General features: G+C 34.4%; 2 protein-coding genes across 6 annotated transcripts in view; one reads left to right on the forward strand and one right to left on the reverse strand.

The window, feature by feature from the left end:
* Positions 1-23,923, reverse strand: part of RB1 (RB transcriptional corepressor 1) — a 155,259-nt gene that overhangs the window by 31,364 nt on the left and 99,972 nt on the right. The gene's annotated exons all lie outside the window — the stretch shown is intronic.
* LPAR6 (lysophosphatidic acid receptor 6) lies at positions 17,573-22,352 on the forward strand. Its single transcript, XM_008517765.2, has one exon. The coding sequence runs from the start codon at positions 21,051-21,053 to the stop codon at positions 22,083-22,085; it is 1,035 nt and encodes a 344-aa protein (XP_008515987.1). The 5' UTR covers positions 17,573-21,050; the 3' UTR covers positions 22,086-22,352.

The following is a 23,923-nucleotide window of genomic DNA, read 5'->3' on the forward strand; positions in this document are numbered from 1 at the left end:
AAAATGAGGCTAAGAGATGGCAAAACACGGATTTGAACTTAGGTAGCCAGGCTCCAGAGTCTGAGCTCTTACTCTTACTAAAATTTTTCATTAATTTCTTAGTATAATAAACAGCAGCAACAAAGTGAGTACATAAATTAATTTGACCAAGGCTAATCATGGTATTATACAGTATTTAATAAATGCCAAATGTTCTTGATAATCATTATTCTAGCAGAAAACACAAAGTAATACTTATTTAATCAGACATGACTATGACTTCAACAATATGTGCCTAACATAACTACATAATTTTCCAAATAAAGAGAGTGTACATAAAATATTATTTTCCCTTCCAGGGTAACCATCTGGTATAGAAAATACCAGAAAAATATAGTGATAAACTATGAATCTTTTGACAGTGCTAGACTATTTTTATTATAACCAGACTGAACAGTATTTAAAAGTTTGAGGCACTGCTTTGAAAGTAAACTAGTTACATTTTACAAATCAAGCAAAAGAGGCCCAAAATTCTAACTAGATTTTCATTAAAAGTGATCATTTTAAAGCAATTTTTTAAGAGTCTCTCAAAACTGTGATCCTTTTGTTAAATTATAGACTAAAAGCAGATATTTTAAAGAACTTGAAAACTGTAAAGGAGCAGTAATGTTATTTTGGCAATTATATACAATTTTATACAGATAAACATTTCAAACAGCTTTGTACCTTAAAATATATTTTAAAAAGTATTTTCTAAATTTGTATCTTTGTCAAAATTTTCAAAAAGAATGAGGTACCCCAATTTAGGGAGATATTGTTTTCTTTATTTCAAATTAAGTTACTTGGTAGTATTACTGGGTTTTTAAAGTATTTTTTTAAAGATGTTAACTCACACAATACGTTATATTTTGTGTTTGTTGTGTTAATTTTAAAATATTGTTTAAAGAAAGAATTCCTAATTCAAAATTAGCCAAGATTTCTAACACTGGGTCAGGGTTTACTTAGGATGTTTGACATACTCGCTCTGGGAAGGCAGCTCCAAAGGAGATGACAAAATTCACGCACTGAATGAAGAACTACAGGAGTCAAAAGTCCACTCCCATCAGTGCGCTGTTCAGTGGCCAGAGCACGTACCTCCAGTGAGGGCTCCCTCCTTTCTAACAGTCATGATAACACCGTGTGGGAGACTCAGTATTTGCAGAACTTACCCTAAGGACTGTGGGAAGGTTACTGTTCCTAATCCAAAGAAAAGATCTTATTCTAACCAAAAGAATGAGACACGAACATCTATAATGAATATTTGCAAAATGAATAAAAATTCCTAAGTAGGAGGAATTAATACTTTACAGGGAACTAATATAGTGTGAGAAGCAGACATTAAAAGAGGAATTGAGTATGAGAGCTTGTCAAAGGAAGTTAGCATATCTGAATATGACAAAAGTCAAGGATGTCTTGCCAAATTTTGAAGGGAGAGAGGGTTATGACTGAACAGAAGGCAAGAGAAATGTAGACTGGAGTTCAAAGGTGATGAATAAACATTCCTGCCTTGCTGAAGTGAGGAATCATCAAATTGTCTACTAATAATGCTGATGACTAGGATTTGTACAGCAGTAAAAAAAAAAAATCCTATGATTAAATGATTACAATTAAAGTCATTTTCTTCAAATAATTTCCACCTCTTAACCAAGGCCGGAATCAAAATCACCAGATTTTTGCCTGTGGGACTCTAACTAGTACCCTTTACCCATATATATTATTCCATGAGAGCAAATATTATGGCATATTCATGGTGCCAAAGTTTTGTGTCAAAAATTGTTTAATGATTGAACATAATATCATTTTTAAGAAAAGAAAACAAACTCATGCCAGGTTTCTCCTCAACCTCCAAGATTCTGATACACCCTGGAAGGGAGAACATCCACATTTTAGAAAAGCTCCTCTGAAGATCCTAATGCGATCCTACCATTCTAGCTTCCTCCTACCTGATCTCTGCCACCTCTCCCTATACATCTTTCCCCTCCTCCTCCAACACCTTAAGAACTGTCAAATGCATTTTTCTAATTCTGATATAAATTTCTAAAAGTGACTCAGTATCCTTTCTTAATAGCAAAATTGTTGTAACAACTCCATGACGTGCCTTACTAGGTTTCAAGAGGCATCCTTTCAACCAGTCCTCAAATTCTATTTTGTAGACTACTAATAACCCAGGCAAATCGGAGGTCAGTCAGATGTAAAAAGTACAGTCTTTATTGTGACACTGAGAAATTCCCTAAGTCACAACATAGTCTATCATCGGCAGAAGACTTTTGGTTCTCATTTTCCAAGCATTTGGGCTAAAGTGATGATAGGGTAAAGAAGACAATATTAGAAATGTTTCATTAACTTTAGTTTACAAGAACTAATTTTTAACTTTATGTGAGACCCACAGCAAAAATTTGGTGTTGACCAGTGAGGGTTCTGTACTATAAGGAAGAATAACAACTGTGATCTATCATGCCTAATTTTGATAACTAAGATTAATGATTAAAAGTCAACGCCACATACTTCATAATCCCATTTTAATTCCTTCACTACCAAAATTCTGTCTTGACTCTCTCAATTTAATAACAGTACTAGTTAATGCTTACTGAGTATCGACTGTATGCCAGTTTCTAGGCTAAATATTTTGTATACATTATTTCATTCAATCCTCATAATAAATCTATAAAATAGATACTATTATTATCCCCATTTTAGAGATAAAGAACCCGAAGCACAGAAGTTAAGAAATTTGCCCCATATGATATGGCTAATAAATGGTGGAGCAGGGTCAAACCCAAGTCTATCTGTTTCTAGAACATGTAGCATAGCTACTATACTACAATGATTCGTTTTTCTCATTTTCTCCTTCATTCCTTTTTGTCTACTGTCATGCTTTTAACCATGTTTTCATATTGTTGTCTTCCCCTACAATTGACTCCACTCCCCACAATTCTATCTATCATTTAGTCACTCATCCATTCAACAAATACTCACATTCTGTGATGGGCACTAGAGACACCAAGGAGAATATAACATCAATGATAGTACCTACCACATCAGTTTGTTGTGAGAATTAAATAAAATAGTCTCCACAAAGGGTCTGGTACAGTACATGGCATATAACAAGCATTCAATAATTCTACCCTTGGAGAGTTTATCAATAACATTTATTGAATGCTAGGTATAGCATCAAGTACTTTGTTTATATTTTTTCATTCTCACAGCAAACTCTAGGAGGAAGATACTTTTTACACCATTTTACAAGAAAGGTAGGCTAAAAGTAAATTGCTCAAAGTCACAGTTAGTAAGTGGTGGATCCAGGATCTGGCCCTAAGTTTTCTGACGCCAGAGGACTTGTTTTTAACCCCTATGCTTCAGTTTCTAGTCTAATGAAGGAAACAGATTAGTAAATAAAAAACAGCAATAAAGGTAAGTTCCATAATAAAAGGATGCACAGGGTGCCATAGAAGTTAAGAGCGTAACTCTCTTTTCCCTAATCCAGATCAGGGAGAACTTCCTGGAAGAGGTTATGCCTGCTTGAGTCCTTAAGAAAGAACAGAAGTTATTTTAAGCAAAAAGTAGAACAGGTGCCTCAGAAGCAAGTGAAGGGAAATTACGGCCTTAGAGAAATTTCACTCAGCTCAAAATAATGAGAAATGACAATCAGAAATACTTATAAAATAAGAAAAATAATACTTCCTCATGGAGTTGTTTTGACAAATAACTAAGTGTAAAGTGCTCAGAATGGCACTTGAGACGTAAACACTTAAGTTTGAACTCTTAATTCAAGAAATGATTAGTTCCACAAAGCTACAACATAGATTGCATAGAAAGGAAATAGCAAGAGATACACTCTTCAACAGTTTGAAGCAGGTGACTAAGAGGGTCCAGATGAGACTTTTAGAGAGTTCTTAAAGTCTCAGTGCCTAGCATATAATGAACACTAAATAAATATTTCTAGAATGTTGTATGACACAGCCATACCATGAGTTGAATTAAACACAGCAAAGTACAAAGAAGAAAACATGATATGATTTGCTTTCTAATTGACACTAGATATCAACTGTGGAGCTGGCCTCTAAGATCACCCCAATAATCCCTGCCACTGGGTATTTACACCCTTGTGTAGACCCCTCCTATACTGTGCCAGGGTTAGTCTGTGTGGTCAAGGGCATACGGCAGAAGTGATAGCATGTCACTTCTGAGATTAGCTTATTAAAAACCTGCAGTTTCCATCTTAGGCTTTTTCACTTTCTGGGATCTTTTGCTCTAGGGGAAAGCAGCTGCCATGCAGTGAACAGCCTTGTGGAGAGGTTCACGGAGCAAACAAATGAAACCTCTGGCCAAGAGCCAGTGAAGAAGTGAGGGATGCCAACAACCATATGAATGAACTTGATGCAGATTCTCCAACCCCAGTAAAGCTTTAAACTGACTGCAGCCTTGGTTGACAACTTGAGGATGTCTCCTGAGAGAATCGCAGCCACAACCAAACAGCTAAGCCACTCCCAGATTCCTGACCTTCAGAAATTGTGTGTGATGATAAATATTAGTTGTTTTAAGTTGCTAAGTTTTAGGGTAATTTTCTTACACAATAATAGATAACTAATACAGTAACTAATTTTTTAAAAAACTGTGAAGAAGAGATTTAATGGAATATTTAACCTTTGAAAATTTACGTATTTATATCTTTAGCATTGTTTCCATCCAGGACCCAAACAGCAGATTCCTCTTAGACTCAGGCAAGCTGGCTCATGTCATTACTTATGTACTTAAATTAACTGTCAAGATAATCACTCTTTGGACAACACTTCACTCTGTTTTGCCACTTAATCTTGTGAAGGAAACCAGACTCTCTCTGTCAGCAAAACTAGTATAAACTCCACCGAATATGTAATATGGATAGAAAAAGTAGAAGCGATAAGTCTACTCTACATGATCTTTCATAATTAACAAACAAGAGATTCTGACTATCCAAATAAGCACAAGGTCTCCAGTGCTAGTAGAAAAATTAACAATAGGGGAAGTGGAAGACAGGAACTGTTATTGTTTTCTGGATATTTTCAGGGATATTATTGGACCTACATTACAGGAAATGTTTTTGTACTATCCTAAGCCAAATCATTATAAGACTATTTAGTCTTGCAGAAGAAAACTGGAATAGAAAATAGAAAGTTTTGGGTAGGCCTTGACCTTTCTGACAGTTCTTTTCCATTTTACTTCACTACTTTAATATCGATATTCCTCAGGATTCTCTTGCCAATATACACGCTGGTTGAGCCACTATCAAGACTTTAATTAGATCTATATTACTCTCAAATCTGCATTTCTTACTAAAATTACTCTTTCAAGTTTCAGATCCCTTATCTCCAACTAGATATCTCAGATCTCCACATGGATATGTGGTAAACATCTCAAATATTAACATATTCAAACATTAACATGAACTCATTGCTCTCATCACCAATCAGCTATGACTCCTTCAATATGCTCTTTGGTTAACTGTGTTATCAACCACCTAATCACCCACAGTACAAATCTTACAATTATCCTCAGTTCTATCCAGGCACCTAATCTTTTGATTCATGCTTTTACATTTAACATACTTATGTCTTTATATCTAAAATTGGTGTCATGTAGATAGCACAGAGTTGGGTCTTGCTTTTCTTTCCTTTTTTTTTTTTTTAAAGATTGACACCTGAGCTAACATCTGTTGCCAATCTCTTTTTTTCTTCTTCTCCTCCTCCTCCTCCCCAAAGCCCCTCTAGTACATAGTTGTATATTTTACTTGTAGGTCCTTCTAGTTCTGCTATGCGGGATGCTGCCTCAGCCTGGCCTGATGAGCAGTGCTAGGTCCACACCCAGGATCCAAACCAGCAACACCCTGGGCCACTGAAGTGGAGCATGTGAACTTAACCACTTGGCCACAGGGCCAGCTCCTGGGTCTTGCTTTTTTATCCACTCTGACACCTCTGCTTTTTAATTGGGGTGCTTAGACCATTTACATTTAATGCAGTTATTGATATGATTAGTTTAAATCCTACATTTATTTGTCCCATCTATGCTGTGTTCTCTTTTTGACAAAAGTGCAAAAGTAAATCAATGGAAAAAGGACAGGCTTTACAACAAATGGTGCTGGAACAAGTGAATATTAATAGGCCAAAAAAAAAAAAAATTACCTTGACCTAAATCTCAAACCTTGTACAAAAATAAACTAAAAACGGATCATGGACTTAAATATAAAATGGGAAGCTATAACTTAAAAAACGAAAATAGGGGAAAACCTTTAGGATCTAGAGTTGTTAGACTTGACACACAAGCATGAGCCATAAAAGGAAAAACTGATAAATTAGACTTCATCAAAATGAAAAACTTTTGCTATGAGAAGGACCATGTAAAGAGGATGACAAAAGAAGCTACAGACATGGAGAAATTATTTGCAAACCATGTACCCAACAGAAGACTAGGATATAAAATATAAAAAGAGGGGCTGGCCTGGCGGTGCAGGAGTTAAGTGTGCACATTCTGCTTCGGTGGCCTGGGGTTCTCCGGTTCTGATCCCAGGGTTTGCAGGTTTGGATCCTGGGTGCGGACATGGCACAGCTTGGCAAACCATGCTGTGGTAGGCATCCCATGTATAAAGTAGAGGAAGATGGGCACAGATGTGAGCTCAGGGCCAGTCTTCCTCAGCAAAAAGAGTAGGATTGGCAGCAGATGTTACCGCAGGGCTAATCTTCCTCAAAAAAAAAATACATATATATATAGAAAGAACACCCAAAACATAATAGTGAAAAAACAAATAATCCAATTAGAAAATGGGCAAAGACATAAAGAGACATTTCACCAGAGAGGATGTACAGATTACAAATAAGCACAGGAAAAAATATTCAATATCATTAGCCATCATCCTAATGGGAAACGTAAATTATAATCTCAATGAGCTATTCCTACACTATCAGAATGGCTAAAACAAAAAATAGTGACAATACTAAATGATGGCAGGAATGCAGAGAAACTGAATCACTCATATATTGCTGGTGGGAATTTACAATGGTACAATCACTCTGGAAAATACTTTGGCAGTCTCATAAAACAAAACACACAACAACCATCTGACTCTGCAATTGTACTCTTTGGGTATTTATCACAGAGTAATGAAAACTCATGTTCATATAAAACCTATACATAAATGTTCATAGCAGCTTTATTTGTGATAGCCAAAAACTGGAATCAGCCCAGATATTCTTCAATATGTGTATGGTTAAAGAAACTGTAGTATATTCATACTATGAAATACTAGTCAGCAATAAGAAGGTATGACTATCAATATGTACATTATCTTAAATGAATATCCAGAGAATTAAGCTGAGAAAAAAGATAATCCTAAAAAGATAATCCTAGTTGATTTCATTCATATAACATTTTGAAATAACAAAATTGTAGAAACAGAGAGCAGATTAATAGTGACAACAGGTTAGGGAGAGGCCTAGAGGGGCTGGAAGGATGTGGGTGTAGATCCTTGTATGATGGAACTGTCAGTATCTTGACTGTGGTGGTAGATACATGAAACTACACACTGTCCCCAGGTCAGGCTGCCAGGTATCTCTTAGTTGGAGGAGAATATGGTAGAATTTCCCAGTTGGCATCCCTCTACAGTCCTGCTGTCTCTGGGCAGGGAATGGGAGTATTGAGCCAGGCTGCCTATTGCTTCCGGGTTCCAAGCCTTCTGGCGGGGAAAGGAAATCTCAGGAGTCTTGGGCTTGTGGGGTAAAAACACCTAAAGTGAAACAATTCATGTTATTTCCAGACATTGCTGGCAGAGCAATAGTGAAATAAACTGTCTATAAAAAGAAAAAAACTCCCTTGTCATTATCAAGACTGAATCCCAAAACAATTTCACTGAAGTAGAGTTCTAAACTTTTAAAGTTTCAATTTATAATATGATCAAATGCAAAGCATTACTGAAGAGATTATTTCTTCTAATTATCAATATTTTAAGAACATATTTTAATGTAACCTTTAAATAAATATTAAGGTAATAAAGGCAAATGTTTTAAGATATGCTCCTCCTCAAGAAGAAACTAATTCAAAGATGATGAATGGAACAAATCTGAATAAATTAAACTATCCATTTCTCCAGTTCAGCTGAAAATTTTCCAAAAGATATTGGTTTTATGCAGAGCATATCTACTAAAGGGAAAAAGTGTATTTTTGTTAACAGTGAAACAGTTTTAACAAATAAGAATTGTGCTCTTGTCACAGGACTTGATAGTGTTTCTGACTAGTAATTTTAAATGGTTTAGTTTAAATAAAATCTATCTTCTGTAGCATACTTATTTAATGCTCATTTAGCGTCAGAAATTCTCTGAAAAATTTTTTTTGCCAGATTCATCTCCAGCAGGTATACTACTTTGGGGAAGTCCCTGAAAAACCCTTCTCTATATTACAAAGCAAGGCAGCAGAATTTCAACTCTCTTTCAGACAGTATAAATCTTAGACAAGAATTTTATTGCTTCTGGCCAAAGACTCTTTTTAAATTTACAGAATAGTAGACAAAACTACTTTTTCGATGGTTTAAAACATCAAAGTACATTTTCCTATTTTCTAATTAACCTAAGCGTACTTTTATAAACAGAAAAAAACACATGTATCTTTTCAAAAAAGATTAAAGTCTAAAAAGTTAATCTTCTCCTAACAAGTTACATTTTAGATGTCATAATAGAAGGTACTAAGGCTTTGGTAGTTTACATGTATATTCATGTCAGAAATTAACTTATTTACTGGCCGGTCCGGTGGCACAGCAGTTAAGTGCACATGTTCCACTTTGGTGGCCCAGGGTTTGCTGGTTAGGATCCCGGGTGCAGACAGGGCACCGCTAGGCAAGCCATGCTGTGGTAGGCATCCCACATATCAAGTAGAGGAAGATGGGCATGGATGTCAACTCAGGGCCAGTCTTCCTCAGCAAAAAGAGGAGGACTGTTAACTGGGATGTTAACTAGATTTCTTGTGGTGATCATTTTGCAATATACACAAATACTGAATCATTATATTACACACTTGAAACTAATATAATGTTATATGTCAATTATATCTCAATAAAAGATGTATTTTAAAAACCTGGAAAATCATAAACAGCTGATTTATTAGAGTAACAGAGTTATCTTCTTTCCCTCTTTTTCTATTTCTCTTATTATTGCTTTTTAAGAGTCTTAATAATATCCTCCCTACATTATAAATAAAAAATGTATTCCTAGGAAAAATTTTTTAAAAACAAACCTCATGGAACAATGTCATATGCACTCAGAAAGTGGTGGAGTTGAGTCAGAGAAAAGTAAAGTCACACTTTCAGGTACCAGTAGGGCTGGGTAACAGTCATATTTCCAAACATGAGAGTAAGGCCAAGAGTTGTCTCTTTGAAGGACACAGTAACAAGAATCTGATGGTAGATCCAAAATTAGGACGCTACGCGATAATGGAGAAAAGACAAGTAGGGTTTAAGTACCTTTAAGATCCTACGCTCATTCAAGCATATGTAGGATAGATAACTAACAGAAATCAAGAGAGTCAGGTAGTTGATATAGGCTGTCTGATGTCACTGTTATGAGGGGAAACTGAACTCAGGAGAAAGAAATTCAGTCCCTTGAGGTAACAGGGTGCTAGTCAAAGCATCAAAGATTAAAAAACAAACGTATAACGGCATAGGGAGACAAAAGTCAGGGTGGGATCTTAAAATGACTTGAAATGGAACTACTGACCTGGGGCTCCTTTTAACGAAAGATAGGTACAGCACACTCCTAGCAATATTTAGCTTAAAGAATACTATCAAGTAGCCAAAAACAAAACAAACATTCCCAGTTTATGAGGTGTCATGCAAAACAAAAATCAGAAGATGATGTAGAAATTTATTAATTGCAACGTTACTTAGAAATCTCCAATTGCCATAAAAATCTTGGGGATATGAACCTGGTGAGTGAAGTTATAGAAGATGAGGCTGGAAACACAGATTGGGGAGGGCCTTTTTAAGACTTTTATCAATTAAAGGTTAATTTCCTGAGATATCCACATAATTCATTCCTTCACTTCTTTCAAGTCTCTGTTCAAATGTCCCGTTATCAGCAAGCCCTTCCTAGAACTCCCTATATAGAACATCTCCCTTTTCCTCCTAAACGTATTTTTCTTCAAAGAACTTATCACCGTATGACCAACTATACAACTGCTTATTTACTGATTGCCTGTCTCCCCCAAATAAAGTATAAGCTCAGGGATTTTGTTTTCTTCGCTGTTTTCATAGCATCTAGAGAGCACTTAGCACACAGTTGTCCCTCAGTAAATATTTGCTATTGAATAAACAAAGAAATAACAGCATTCCCAGAAATAAAGATAACATAAGCAAGGAAAAAAAGTTACATGTGCCTATCTTATTTCCCTACCTATATAACCAGGACAATAATCCAGCAACCTCTTTTTTTGGTCAGGCTGACACAGTCCACTTTTGTTTAAAAACAATGACAAAAGCCTGGGCTTTAAAAGGGGTCTGTAAAGTCAGTCCTTTTGGTCTTTTGTTTCTAACCTTTCTGAAGCACTACTGGTAACATCTGGTATTGATAGGAAACCCTCAAATTTTCCAAGAATGTGAAATCCATTGAATAAAATGATCCCATTTGCAAGCCAATAAAATAAGTGATCATGGAAATTTTGTTCCGGGAATGGATTACTAGTGGCTCAGAATCTCAGTGACTGATTAATATTCCTTTGAGTATCACTATCTGTTAAAAAGCCAGTATCTTTCTTTGAATTCTAGTTGGGTTAAAAGCAAAACATCTGCATAAAAGCTTACAGTCAAATATGTTTCTGCTTTTAAGTATATTTGCAATAGTGTTCATACAACCAGATCTTAAACCTCTCATTTGTAAAAAGGGGGAGATAAATCTAATCAAATGTGTACTCGTTTTTATTTTGAAGCCCAAAACTTTAAAAAAATAAAAACATTAATTTGGGTATCTAAAACTGAGAACCAGTTTTAAGTTAAGGAAAAAAACGATATGCTTGTTAAGATCCTCTTCCTATTTTTTGGAATGTGTTAATTCTCGTTAGTTTTATTCTAAAAGATTCCTGTAAAGAAATTTGCCATTTAACTATTATAATAAAGTGTAATAATATAGACTGACATTTTCCTCCTACTTTGTTTGCGTTCCTTGCAACAAAACTAAATTATTTAGTCAAATGGATCTTTTTCTTCAAACCTGCAGACTTCATATAATACTCAGAAAACCTTTAGTACTCTACTGTTATTTTTAAGTGCACTCAATTTTTTTCCCAGAAATTTTATGCAGTCTTTTTTTTTTTAATGGAGTCATTTTTTACATTTAAATTCTTGATCTAGCTGGAATTTATTTTGTTATAAAGACTACTTTAAAGTCCACTTTTTTCCCCCAAATACTACCCCAATGACCCATTTAATTATCCACATTTTTCTCCACTGATTTGAAGTGTTAACATTATCATATATTATATTCCTGTAGGTTTGGGGTCTGTTTCTGAGCTCAACTTCACTCATAACTAAAGAAATACAAATTAAGTAAGATACCACTTTTGACCTATTAATTTAAGAAACATTTAAAAGTCTGAAAATAATCTGGTTTAGGTGACGGTGTGGGGAAATAGGTTCTACTGATAGGAATACAAATGGGAAGGGAAGACAAATTTTCTTAGAAATAAAATTGCTAGGTTATACAACATATATATATGTTGAAAATAATATATATCTACACTCCTCCAGGTGAACAAAGTTATAAGGACATCCACTGAAAATCTACTGTGATTTTTACCGGAATAGCATTAAATTTATAGATTTGCCCCAGGAAAACAGCATGGCACCTATTCAAGTGTTCTTTTACAGCCTTCATTAAAGTTTTGGGTCTTTTGTTTTCATCTAGATCCTGCACTTTTCCTATTATGTTTATTTGTAAGGTATTGTATATTATTTGCCATTTTTCTAAATTGTATCTTTTTCCATTACATTTCCAAGTTGATTATTGCTGATAACAGAAATTGTCTTATTTAATGAGGCTGGCACCAGTTAATCAAAAAAGCTAAGCAAGAAATAATTTTAAAATAATACATATATTTTTTAAAACATTTTACTTGAATTTTTAAAAATATAAAATGTAGGGGCTGGCCTGATGGCTTGGCAGTTAAGTGCACACGTTCTGCTTTGGCAGCCCGGGGTTCACTGGTTCAGATTCTGGGTGCGGACATGGCACCACTTGGCAAGCCTGAGCTTGCAAGCTTGGCAAGACTGGCCCTGAGCTAACATCTGTGCCCATCCTCCTCTATTTTATATGTGGGATGTCTGCCACAGCATGGCTTGATAAGTGGTACACAGGTCCGCACTTGGGATTTGGACTGGTAAACCCTGGGCTGCCGAAGTGGAGCAGGCAAACTTAACCACTAAGCAACCAGGCAGGCCCCCATAACATTACTTTAACATGTACAACCAGCAAATATAAATTTGGGAACAAACACGTTTAAGTTTTAATATGCATACAATTTCAATATTGGGAACAAAAGAACTCAGATGTCTCAAAGAGTAACTTTCTAGCTATAAGCATTTAGCTTTCCAGGAGCATCCTGAAAGAGCAATCCTTCCCTATCTCCACCCCACAGTAATGAGTAAAAAAGCAAGACAATAAACGCTTATTGAAATAAACTGAAGAGTACCTGGATTTCTGATAATAAAGGCTGCCGGAAAATGTTAAATTTACTATTCACGGAAAACCCTTGTTCTAATTATTTGAAAGAAGTAGAAATATTTCCTTCCTCTGTATTAAACTTGGCACAGTACTTTTCCCAATTGCAACCATTTTTTAAAAAATCAATAAAGATGAAGCATGGTTGCAGTACAATTTTAATCTATACAAGAATGGAAACTTCTAAGAGATTAAGTTATGTCACAATTTTAGAATTTAATGTTTCGAAAAAATGTCGATATAGTTTACACGTAAAAACACAAAGTTCTTCCTTGCTTAACAGTCATCTAACCTATAAAATAAAAACCAAAATTCCGATGTCAATAAGGAAAAAAAGATTAGAAGCTACTGTTACAGTGGGAAAACTTGACTAGACGTCAAGAAACTAGGATTCTAGTTCTAGCTCTCCATGCACTCATTGAGTTGTATCCTTCAATTTGAAAAATATGTACAAGGAATTAGGCTGGGTACTTAATATTGAGGACCTGGTTTCTAGTCTTGGCTTCAACATTCTCCAACATTTAATCACTCTGTAATCCTAGGTAAGTCACAACTTCTCTGAATTTCAGTTTCTTGATCTATAAAATGGAGACAATAATATATGCTCTTTCTGTCATTCAAAATTAGTGGGAAAAGTAGAGAGAAACATAAGGTCTGAAAAGGATTCTAGAGATCTAAAGTTCAATACTCTCCTTTTACAAATATATAATAGAGAAGGTAAATTATTTGCTCAAGGTCACATTAATTTTTAGTAGCACAGCTAGGATTAGAATCTAGGTCATTTAACACCTAGTCAAATTGTTTGTTTCACTACACCTTGCTGCTTCTAAACGAGGTGAAAGATTTTTGAAAACTACAACCCAGCTAGCCTTCCTAACTGGATTTTATAACCAAATTAAGCCGTTACGCTCCAAAGCATACATTGTATGTGAGGAATTGACTCTCTTCTCAGAATTTAGAGTGGAATTAGTTAAGTAGCATCCTTGAGAGAACTGAGAAAACAGTCATTAAACCATCTTCTGTGTTTTGGGTTCAGAAAGACTACATGACTACCCTAATGGTAATATATACAAAGACATTATTACTAGGCATAGCCCTAGCTTTCAAGACTCAAAATTTGAAACTTTTATTCAACTTTAAAGGCCAGCCTTCTTTAGACATTATCTCCTCTGGATGCCCTTTAACTGACTTGGGTTGACTCTCATCTCCATTCTGTGCAAATGTCTATTGTTATCCTCTGTATTGCAATTACTTCTTTGTGGTTTAATCTTAATTGAATTGAATGTCTTAAAGGGAAGACAAACTGAGTACTGTGGAAGTACAGAAGGAACTGATGAGATTGAGAAGTCTCCAGAGAAAAATGTCGTAGGATTTTAAGAGGTGGAGATGAAGGAGGAAGCAGGAAGAGACAGAAAGGAAGGAAGAGGGGACAACTAAGTGCTGGCAGTGATAAATATGTTTGTTCAAGTTTTCAGTCATATACCACAACAACATTCCTGCTCCTCTTAATCTCCTTTACCTTCTTGCTTGAACCTGCCTCAACTGTCATTCCCATCCACTTTTACTTTGTTATAAATCACAGTTCACCATCCTTTAAATCTTTCTTCTTCCACTCGCACCCAACCCTACAAGCTGGTTCAACCCTTTGAACTTGGGTAGATGACTCATGTCCCAGTAAAAAGTAAGAAAAAGTGTTAAATGTTTGCAACAGTGACAGAAAGGTAAATAACTTTTAAATGATATCGATATACTTATAGTAATACTAAATTTGTCTAGAATTTAATAAATTTTCCTGTTAGGCTAGAAGGTCTTTTTATATAAAATAAATATATTGTATCAACATAAATTACAAATGTTCATTTCTAAAAATGAAAAAGTTTTGTTCATTTCCTAAATAGAAAATTGATCATAACAGGCTTTAGAAGAATCAAAAAAGAGAAAACCGGCTTTTTTCATAAGTGTAAATTTTGGATGAAAAAGAACCTTGAAAAGTCACATATCATGGCAAACATTTGCCACATTCAAAATGAATAAAGTAAGTTTAAAATATTTTTCTTGCATTTTAAAATTTCACGGTTTCATACTTTCTTTTGAACTTGAACAAATTTATTTCAGTTTAAGTTTCACATACTCTCTTACCAGATTTTTCTGGATAGCGCATATTCTCAATATCTCATATTTCACTATCTCAGTGTTATTCTCCCATCTCATCTCATATTCTCAATGCTATTTTAGCAACAACTGGACTTATGCTCATCAAAACTTTTAATGAGAGAATACTTTAAAGTTTTGATCAATTCTTCTTTGATCAATTTTATAGTAAAAGAACACGGCATCTTATTTGTGTTTTGGAAAGGAAAGGTCTTTTAAAGAAGACTGCTACAGAAATAAAAAGGAAAGGCTTTTAAAAATGTTTAATCTTTACAATATAACAAAACATTAACAAAATTCTTCTTATGAGACTCTTGGCTTAAGCAAAGAAAATTTCTTGTACAACCTGGTTTCAAAATTAAAAATCCTTAAACATAAAGAATGAAAACTGACTCTTCATTTGTTATGCCTAAGACTGAAAAAACCCAATCTAGCAGCTTAAGTATTCAAAGTATTTAAAGAATCAGAATCAGATAGAGAAGCAGGAAGGGATCTTTGAGCAGTTCAACTCCCTCATTTTACAGCTAAGGAGCCAGAATCTTAGGTCAAGTGATTGCATATCAAGCTTCTCTGATTCTCTGCCTGTGCTCTTTACACAACACTTACACTTCCCTATTTAAAATAAAAAGTTACAGATTTACACTTTATTGCCTACACACACAATTCTTCATTCATAAAGAATCTGCACTAACACAACTAATAGTCTAGATTCCTTCTAGCCTATCCATAGAGAAAAATCTTCAAAAGATTTCAGAGATTTCCAGATATTTCAGAGAGAGAGACTGTAGGACTTGCTAATCCTTTGTTTCTTTAGATCTGTGGTTTCTTACCTGATTTTGGTCATAGCTTTGTTTGAGAACTCATCAAAGCTATGGACCCAGTCCTCAGGGGAATGTATACAACAGAGGTTTCAGAGATTTCAAGGCCCTCAGGTGGAAAGTCTTTGCACTAGACTATCAAACTTGCCCCAGCATTAAACCAAATTACCACATATAATTGAACAATACTTATCTACCAACAAATAATATGTTTTCCCAGAAACACAATTTTGATATTGAATACTTTTCTCAAATTCAGGGCCAACAAGAAATGGTATATGTTCTGTCATTAGAAAACAATAGCAGTGTGGTCATTTAATGGTTCATCTGTAAAGATGCACGATATATTTCTAAGATAAAGCAAAGCAAAGTTTTTCCCTTGACAATCTGGAATGTCTTCTTTCATTAAATGAAAACTACATAATCCACCATGTTTTCTTTTTCTGCTTTGTATCAAATGCAGCACCTTTCCTTAGGTTAGATTTTCTATCATTATTATTTCACACACTGCCCTTCTTTCTCCTCGCTAGCACTTTGCTTTTATTCTTTTACTAATGTTATGAATTTGTATTTTAAGATTTTTTCTTGCCTTTTGCAAATATTTATTACATTCAAAATGAATAAATTTTAGAATAACGAATATGACTAATGTTTAGAATAATTTCTCTCATTTCCCACATTTTAAATTTTTAACTCTTCTACACTTTTATTTAAAATTTTTAAACTTTAGGTATAATTTACATATAATAAAAAGCTAAAATCTTAAATGTTTAGTTCCATTAGTTTTGACACTTCTAAAATTATAATTTGCATTAAATTCTTTTTGGAAGCAAGAAGGGTATAAATGAATAAATAACTAGTTGATTCATTCATGAGCTGATCTGTGACAATCTGGCAGGGGGAAACTGGAAGAGGTAGGACTAGAAACGATAAGACATTATAGCACCATATAGATAAGAATGACAGGGTTAGTCCAAAATGGTGGCGGTGAGAATAAAGGGGGACAAGATAAAACTGACATTATTATCAAGGCTGGAAATATAACCAGTATGAAAAAGAAGAGAAAGGAATAATGGCTGAGGAGCCCACCTTACATATTATTTATTTATAATGGACGTTCAAGAAAGACTTATTTATTCATTCAACAAACATTATTATGAGCCTATTTTGAATCAGGCATGAAAAAGTCAGATTTCTTGCCTCCTCAAACCCACAGTTGTAGCAGAAATGTAGTCAAGAACTCAGAAGTTACCCAAATCCTTAAACTTCTAATTGTTAACTAACAGGATACTCTCTCTCAAACTGATAAAAAACATCAGTTACACAACTAAATGATTTATAATACTGTTACTGTAGTGATGAATAAAACATCTACTTTATAGGCTACCTGATTATTTACCTGGCTTCTTGATGTAATTAAAATTTGAGAAGTGATGAGTTGCATAATGAGATTCACTAAATTTCAAATTGGTTGTATCTGTTATTTCACCCCCTAAAAAATCCCTGCAAGAAACAAGCTGATTCACCGACTTAACTCTCAGAAGTGTACAAACCTCACATTAAAATAAGTTTGGTCTGAGTCTATCAAATACAAAAGCACCTATTAAACATACTTGATTTCCTGAATTCATTTAACTCCCTTTGTAAGTAGTTACACTATATTTTTCAAATCTTAACCTAAGGAATTTCCAAGGTATCTAATTTCACGTTGGTTCCTTAATTAGAAGTCAAATTAAAGATCTCATAAAATCCAGCTTTCAATGATCTTCTTCCCTGTTAAAACACACAGCCCCTATGCTATTGCTCTTCCTCAAAAGAAGCAACTTTCAATAAAATTCAAGTTTATTAATATGATTCTTTCCTCAGCAAACGTGAGTATCTATCAAGGGTCAAAGTATTGTATAAGAATTAGAAATACAAATATATACTAATATACTGATAACAACAAAAAGTTTAATTCAACAAATAGTGATCTATCCATTTTTAAGCACCAATGAGTGAAATATGAAAAAACTACAAATATACAGTTAAGTGAATAACAAGTCAAGTGAATAACAATATCAACATGTGGAAGGATATTCTGATGTAGAACTAATATATTTTAATTCTCTGTCCAAAATGAAAGTAGAAGTAAACAAGCTCAGAGCATATAACTGCTTATATTCCATTGTTTAGTGATGACTAAAGAGATTACCAATTTGAAAGTAGATTACTAAGAAACTGTAACAGAAAATTTTTCTCCAATGAGAACACAAGCTTAACGACTACTCCTTTTTTTATTACTGTTCATTCAAAGTTTCTGCCTGTCTTCTAATATGAACACAAATACTATCTGTTTTCCACACCAATGCAATACAAAGAAATTCAGCCCTTTAAAGTTTTAAGTTCACTGATTATAAGTAAGGCTCACATTTTTTGGTGTCACTTGATTCTAGATAAATTTCCTAGTCAAAACAATAAAAATAAGTTACAATTCGGGCGGACTCATCAACAAACCAACAAAAGATGCTGAGCATGAGTGTAGCTCAAATTAAAAAGGTGTAAAATCAGCATAAAACAAGCTACTGCAACGTACTACTTTTAAACTAAGTAATTTCTGAAAGAAAAATAAATTGCTCTTAAATTACCTATATTGATACCCAAAAGGAAAAGTTTCAGCCCAAACTGAATCTAACTAGAAAATAACAGCAACAGTAAAATACAAAAGGGTAATTCAGAATTAAAAAAAAAAAAATTTAGGGGCCAGCTATGGGGCCGAGTGGTTAAGTTTGCGTGCTCCACTTCAGCGGCCCAGGGTTTTGCCAGTTCAGGTCCTGGGTGCACACATGGCACTGCTCATCAAGTCATAGTGAGGCGGCATCCCACACAGCAGAACTAGAAGCACCTACAACTGGAATACAACTATGGGGCCGGCCCGGTGGCTTAGCGGTTAAGTGCAAACGTTCTGCTTCAGCGGCCCAGGGTGAGCCAGTTGGGATCTGGGGTGCAGACACAGCACTGCTTGGCAAGCCATACTGTGGTAGGCATCCCACATATAGAGTGGAGGAAGATGGGCATGTATGTTAGCTCAGCGCCAGTCTTCCTCAGCAAAAAAAGGAGGATTGGAAGATGTTAGCTCAGGGCTGACTTCCTCAAAAAAAAAAAAAAAAAAAAAAAAGATTACAACTATGTACTGGGGGGCTTTGGGGAGAAGAAGAAGAAGAAAAAAAGAAGAGTGGCAACAGATGTTAGCTCAGGTGCCAATCTTTTTAAAAAAACAACAAAACACATTTATGTGGGGCTGGCCCCGTGGCCTAGCGGTTAAGTTTGGCACATTCTGCTTCAGTGGCCTGGGTTCATGGGTTCGGATCCTGAGCACGGACCTACACCATTCACCAAGCCATGCTATAGCTGTGAACCACATACAAAATAGAGGAAGACTGGTAAAGATGTTAGCTCACAGTGAATCTTCCTCAAGCAAAAAGAGGAAGATTGGCAACAGATGTTAGCTCAGAGCCAATCTTTCTCAGCAAAAAGAAAACCCATTTAAAAAACATTTATGTGTCTAGAGGCTGTGCTATCTTCAATCCTTGAGAAGTAACCTCTACATTCAACTACCCCCATTCCACACATACTTTCTTCTTCCAATTCCTTTGGGCTTTAAAAAATGAGTAAACTTTAAATATAAATATATAAAGAAACCACTCATATGAGCTTTTAAAATGAAGACATGTCTGAACTATGTTCTAATATACAGCTAATGTCATATTAAGAGGGATAAGGGGAGGATTGGGGGAACAAAAATAAATTATGAACCTAAAATTTAGCCAAGTAATGTAACTTCTATTCTCCAAAACTTATTTTAATCAATTTAGGAAAAAAAATTAGTTTAAAAAGATGTAATTTCATTCTGTGCATAAGATTAATACCACACCAAACATAAACATTCTTAAACATTATTCTTTGGTGAAACTGGTAATTTAAAAGTCAAAAGTGCTCTAAAATATTAATTCAATTTTATAGGAAACAAGAAAGAATGTTAGAAAATTTACCCAAAACAAGAGACCCAGGATTTGGAACCACTCACAATCATACCAATTCAATTAAACTAAATCTTGAGGAGCAATCCTGGAAAACAGAAGCCAAGAACGGCAACACTACCATCTGTCTCTCAGCCAAACCCTTTTTACACTTAAAGATTAAATTCTTCTCTTTCACAGTTACTAAACAATTTTTAATGCTATATTAAGAAATCACTAACAATTTAAATGCATAAATACACACTCATATACATTTTATTTTTTTAAAAAAAGGCATATCCCAAACATGAAAGCAATCAAAGAAGAGAGAAACAGGCTTAATACTGATTTTTTTTTTCCTCTCTCAATCAGTACTACCAAAAGGAAAGAAAGAAAGGAAGGGAAAAAAACTCGAGAGGTGGCCAGCATCCCAGAAGGCGTTTCCGCATAAAAAGAGTTAATGGGCTGAGGCTCAGCTAAAGAGTCAGTGACCATTTGCAAGCCTCCTGGGTATATTCCCAGCAGACACATTATCAGATTAAAGCACTGCAAACAAACTGGGCTGAAACCTTTCTTTGTCCAAGCCCAGCCTCTTCTTCCTGTGATGTCATATTACAAACCTAGCAAGCCTTTCTTTTTCACTTCAGAGAAAGCCCATCTCACAATACAGCTGGCAAAGAGAAAAAGGCCTCGATTCAGCAAGAGCTAACACGCGTAGGAATTTATTTCGGAACCCTTAAAAGACTCTTCTGGCTACCATCATCTGGGATCCACTGCAGGAATAGCAAAAAGGAAGACTTCATTTAAAAGGAGCAAGAAGTAAATGAGACCAAATTGGGAATGTTTAAGTCTCTGAAACTCTGCATCGAAGAGCAAAATAAGATTGTTGACTGTGGCTTAAACATTCTGGAGCATAAAGAAACTCTAATTTTGGAATATTCATCTTGACTACTGAAATACACATTTAACAGATGAGTTGTTTTATTCCATCGTGGAACAGACCATTACTTTAAAAATTATAATCCAATGGGTTGGCTTCAATGACTACCGTTTCTAAAGGTTGCTCGTCAGCTAACCAAGCCTTGGATTCACGGATTTTCTGTAGACTAGCAAATGAGAATATTTTCCTGTTGAAGAAATAAGTGGAAACTTTACAGCAACAAATTTCATGTTTCTTTTGGAGATTTCAGAGAAAGAGGAAATATTTATAAAACCTCCCAAAGATCCAAAGAATTTGCAAATACGCTGGAGGTTATAAAGTAGTCACAATCTGAATAGCAAAGGAGACTGCAGCTGACCAAAGGGCTTCATCACTGTGAACTGGACGTGCCTTTATAATGGTAAGCAGTAACAGCTCCGGCTGTGTCTACGATGACTCCTTTAAATACACTTTGTACGGCTGCATGTTTAGTATGGTGTTTGTACTTGGGTTAATATCCAACTGTGTTGCCATATATATTTTCATCTGCACCCTCAAAGTCCGAAATGAAACCACAACATACATGATTAACTTGGCAATGTCAGACTTGCTTTTTGTCTTTACTTTACCCTTCAGGATTTTTTACTTTGCAACACGGAATTGGCCATTTGGAGATTTACTTTGTAAAATTTCGGTGATGCTGTTTTATACCAACATGTATGGAAGCATTCTGTTCTTAACTTGTATTAGTGTAGATCGATTTCTGGCAATCCTCTACCCATTTAAGTCAAAGACTCTAAGAACCAAACGAAATGCAAAAATCGTTTGCATTGCTGTATGGTTAACCGTGATGGGAGGAAGCGCACCAGCAGTTTTTTTTCCGTCTACACACTCTCAGGGGAACAATACCTCAGAAGCCTGCTTTGAAAATTTTCCAGAAGCCACATGGAAAACATATCTCTCAAGGATTGTAATTTTCATTGAAATAGTGGGATTTTTTATTCCTCTAATTTTAAATGTAACTTGTTCTAGTATGGTGCTAAGAACTTTAAACAAACCTGTTACATTAAGTAGAAGCAAAATAAACAAAACTAAAGTTTTAAAAATGATTTTTGTACATTTGGTCATATTCTGCTTCTGTTTCGTGCCTTACAATATCAACCTTATTTTATATTCTCTTATGAGAACACAGACATTTGTTAATTGCTCAGCAGTGACAGCCGTAAGAACCATGTACCCAATCACTCTCTGCATTGCTGTTTCAAACTGTTGCTTTGACCCTATAGTTTACTACTTCACGTCGGACACAATTCAGAATTCAATAAAAATGAAAAACTGGTCTGCTAGGAGAATTGATTCCAGATTCTCTGAAGTTCAAGGCACAGAGAACTTTATTCAACATAACTTACAGAACTTAAAAAGTAAGATATTTGACAACGAATCTACAATATAAGCTGCCTGAAATAAAACCACTGGGACTTCACTGGGACAGAATTTCCAAGTTCCTTCAACTGTGAAAAGCATTTTTTTGGACAACTATTTCTCCACCTCTGAAAGAAAATAAACACGTGGAAAATTTTAAAGTTTTTAGTAAAAAAAAAAATTGTATTCAATGTGTTAGGCATTAAAATGTACTCTATTCTTGTACAAACTCCATTTTATTTGTCTGAGCCATTTTGATTTGTACCTTCCTCTTCATTAAAAAATCCCTTAAAAAGTTGTCCAAAGTCTAAAAGTGAACATGATTTGAATCATGTGGTGACCATTTGTACTGTCTTTGAATTTCTCAGTTATTTTATACTAATGATTTACAAATGCTAAAAGTTTTAAGTATTTAATATTTTTATTCAACATACCTCTAATTTCTAGTTCAATCTGAATTGAAACTACTAATTGTGTTTCTTAAACTATAACAACATAAACGAGAAGCAGTAATTTGAAGTAATAAGCATTTTTGAAGTATTTCTCAAAAAATAGCTAGAAATGTAGTCTTCTGTAGAATAATGACATACTAACACTATTTGAGGATCTTGAGCAGTTAACACTTACAGTATTTAGGATTTTGTCTTTGTATGCAATTTACAAAAAGCAAATGCTATCTAACTATATAGTGAAGTAGGCTTTAAAATTACTATTTTGATCCGTTTTCTGGATATAACAGCACCCAATTTCAAAATGATAAACGCCACAAAAATTGAGAAGGAGGAAACTAACAAAATGTTATTTTAATAAGTAAATTTTTTAAAAATAAAATACTACTAAAGGTACATTTTAAAGGTACATTTATCACAATAAATAACTTGCATTTTAAGTATTTTAGGTCAGAGAAACACCATAGCTAGTGAGATAGTGAAATACAATACTTTGCACTTAGAAAGTGATCAGTATATATACTACCTCCCTTCCTTCTTTGGACCATCTAAAGCCAAATATTGAATAGTTGAAAATACTATTTTAAGTAGGCAAAATATTATTGTATGTCAAAATTATCTATGAAATAAGAACATAGTTCCTTACATAAAAAATAGCAAAACTACAAGGCCAAATAACTAAGTACAACTACATTTTCATTTCACTAAACATAAAAAAGGTATGGCTTTGAGCTATCAAGTACACTAAAACATTTTCATTTTTCAACAGATTTTTTTTTTAATTCAAGTAATTCTCCAAAGTTAACTGAAAAAGAATGCTTTTTATTTGAGAAAAAGGACACATAATAAAATTCAGCATTCAACTTATCTGATTTTTACATCTTAATCTTTCAAGTCCTGAATACAACTTTGGACAAATACTCTTAAGATTTAAATTTGATGTTTGCTGTTCTCTGGGTTTGGGCTTCAACGATTTCAGACAAATCACAGTCATTTGCTACATAAGTAAATGCATTTTCAATAAAATAACAACGGGGCATTTTCTTTAGGGAGTCATGTCCTCTTTACATAAACCTAAAATAAAATAAATCTTTTAAAAAAAAAAGCTAGTAAAGAAATTAAGCGTGGTACTTTATATCCCAAGAGAAGTACACATGCTGTAAACATGTTTTCTTCAACCGATCCAGAAGTTCCCTTATTTGATATCACTCTTCAGAAAACAAATACATTTAGCACTCTAAAACATATATTTTTGAGCTGAAAAGCAAGTAACAACTTACTGATGTGGAGGAAAGGGGAGTTTGTAACAGATTTCTCAGAACTTTTCTCAGCTTAAATATCTATGAGTAAGATCTCAAAGAATAGATATCAATTTAAAATACAAACAAAATAGTCATCAGATAGTTGTTATTTACTATAT

The sequence above is a fragment of the Equus przewalskii genome, chromosome 16, assembly GCF_037783145.1.
Source record: "Equus przewalskii isolate Varuska chromosome 16, EquPr2, whole genome shotgun sequence".
In the NCBI taxonomy this organism is placed as follows: Eukaryota; Metazoa; Chordata; class Mammalia; order Perissodactyla; family Equidae; genus Equus; species Equus przewalskii.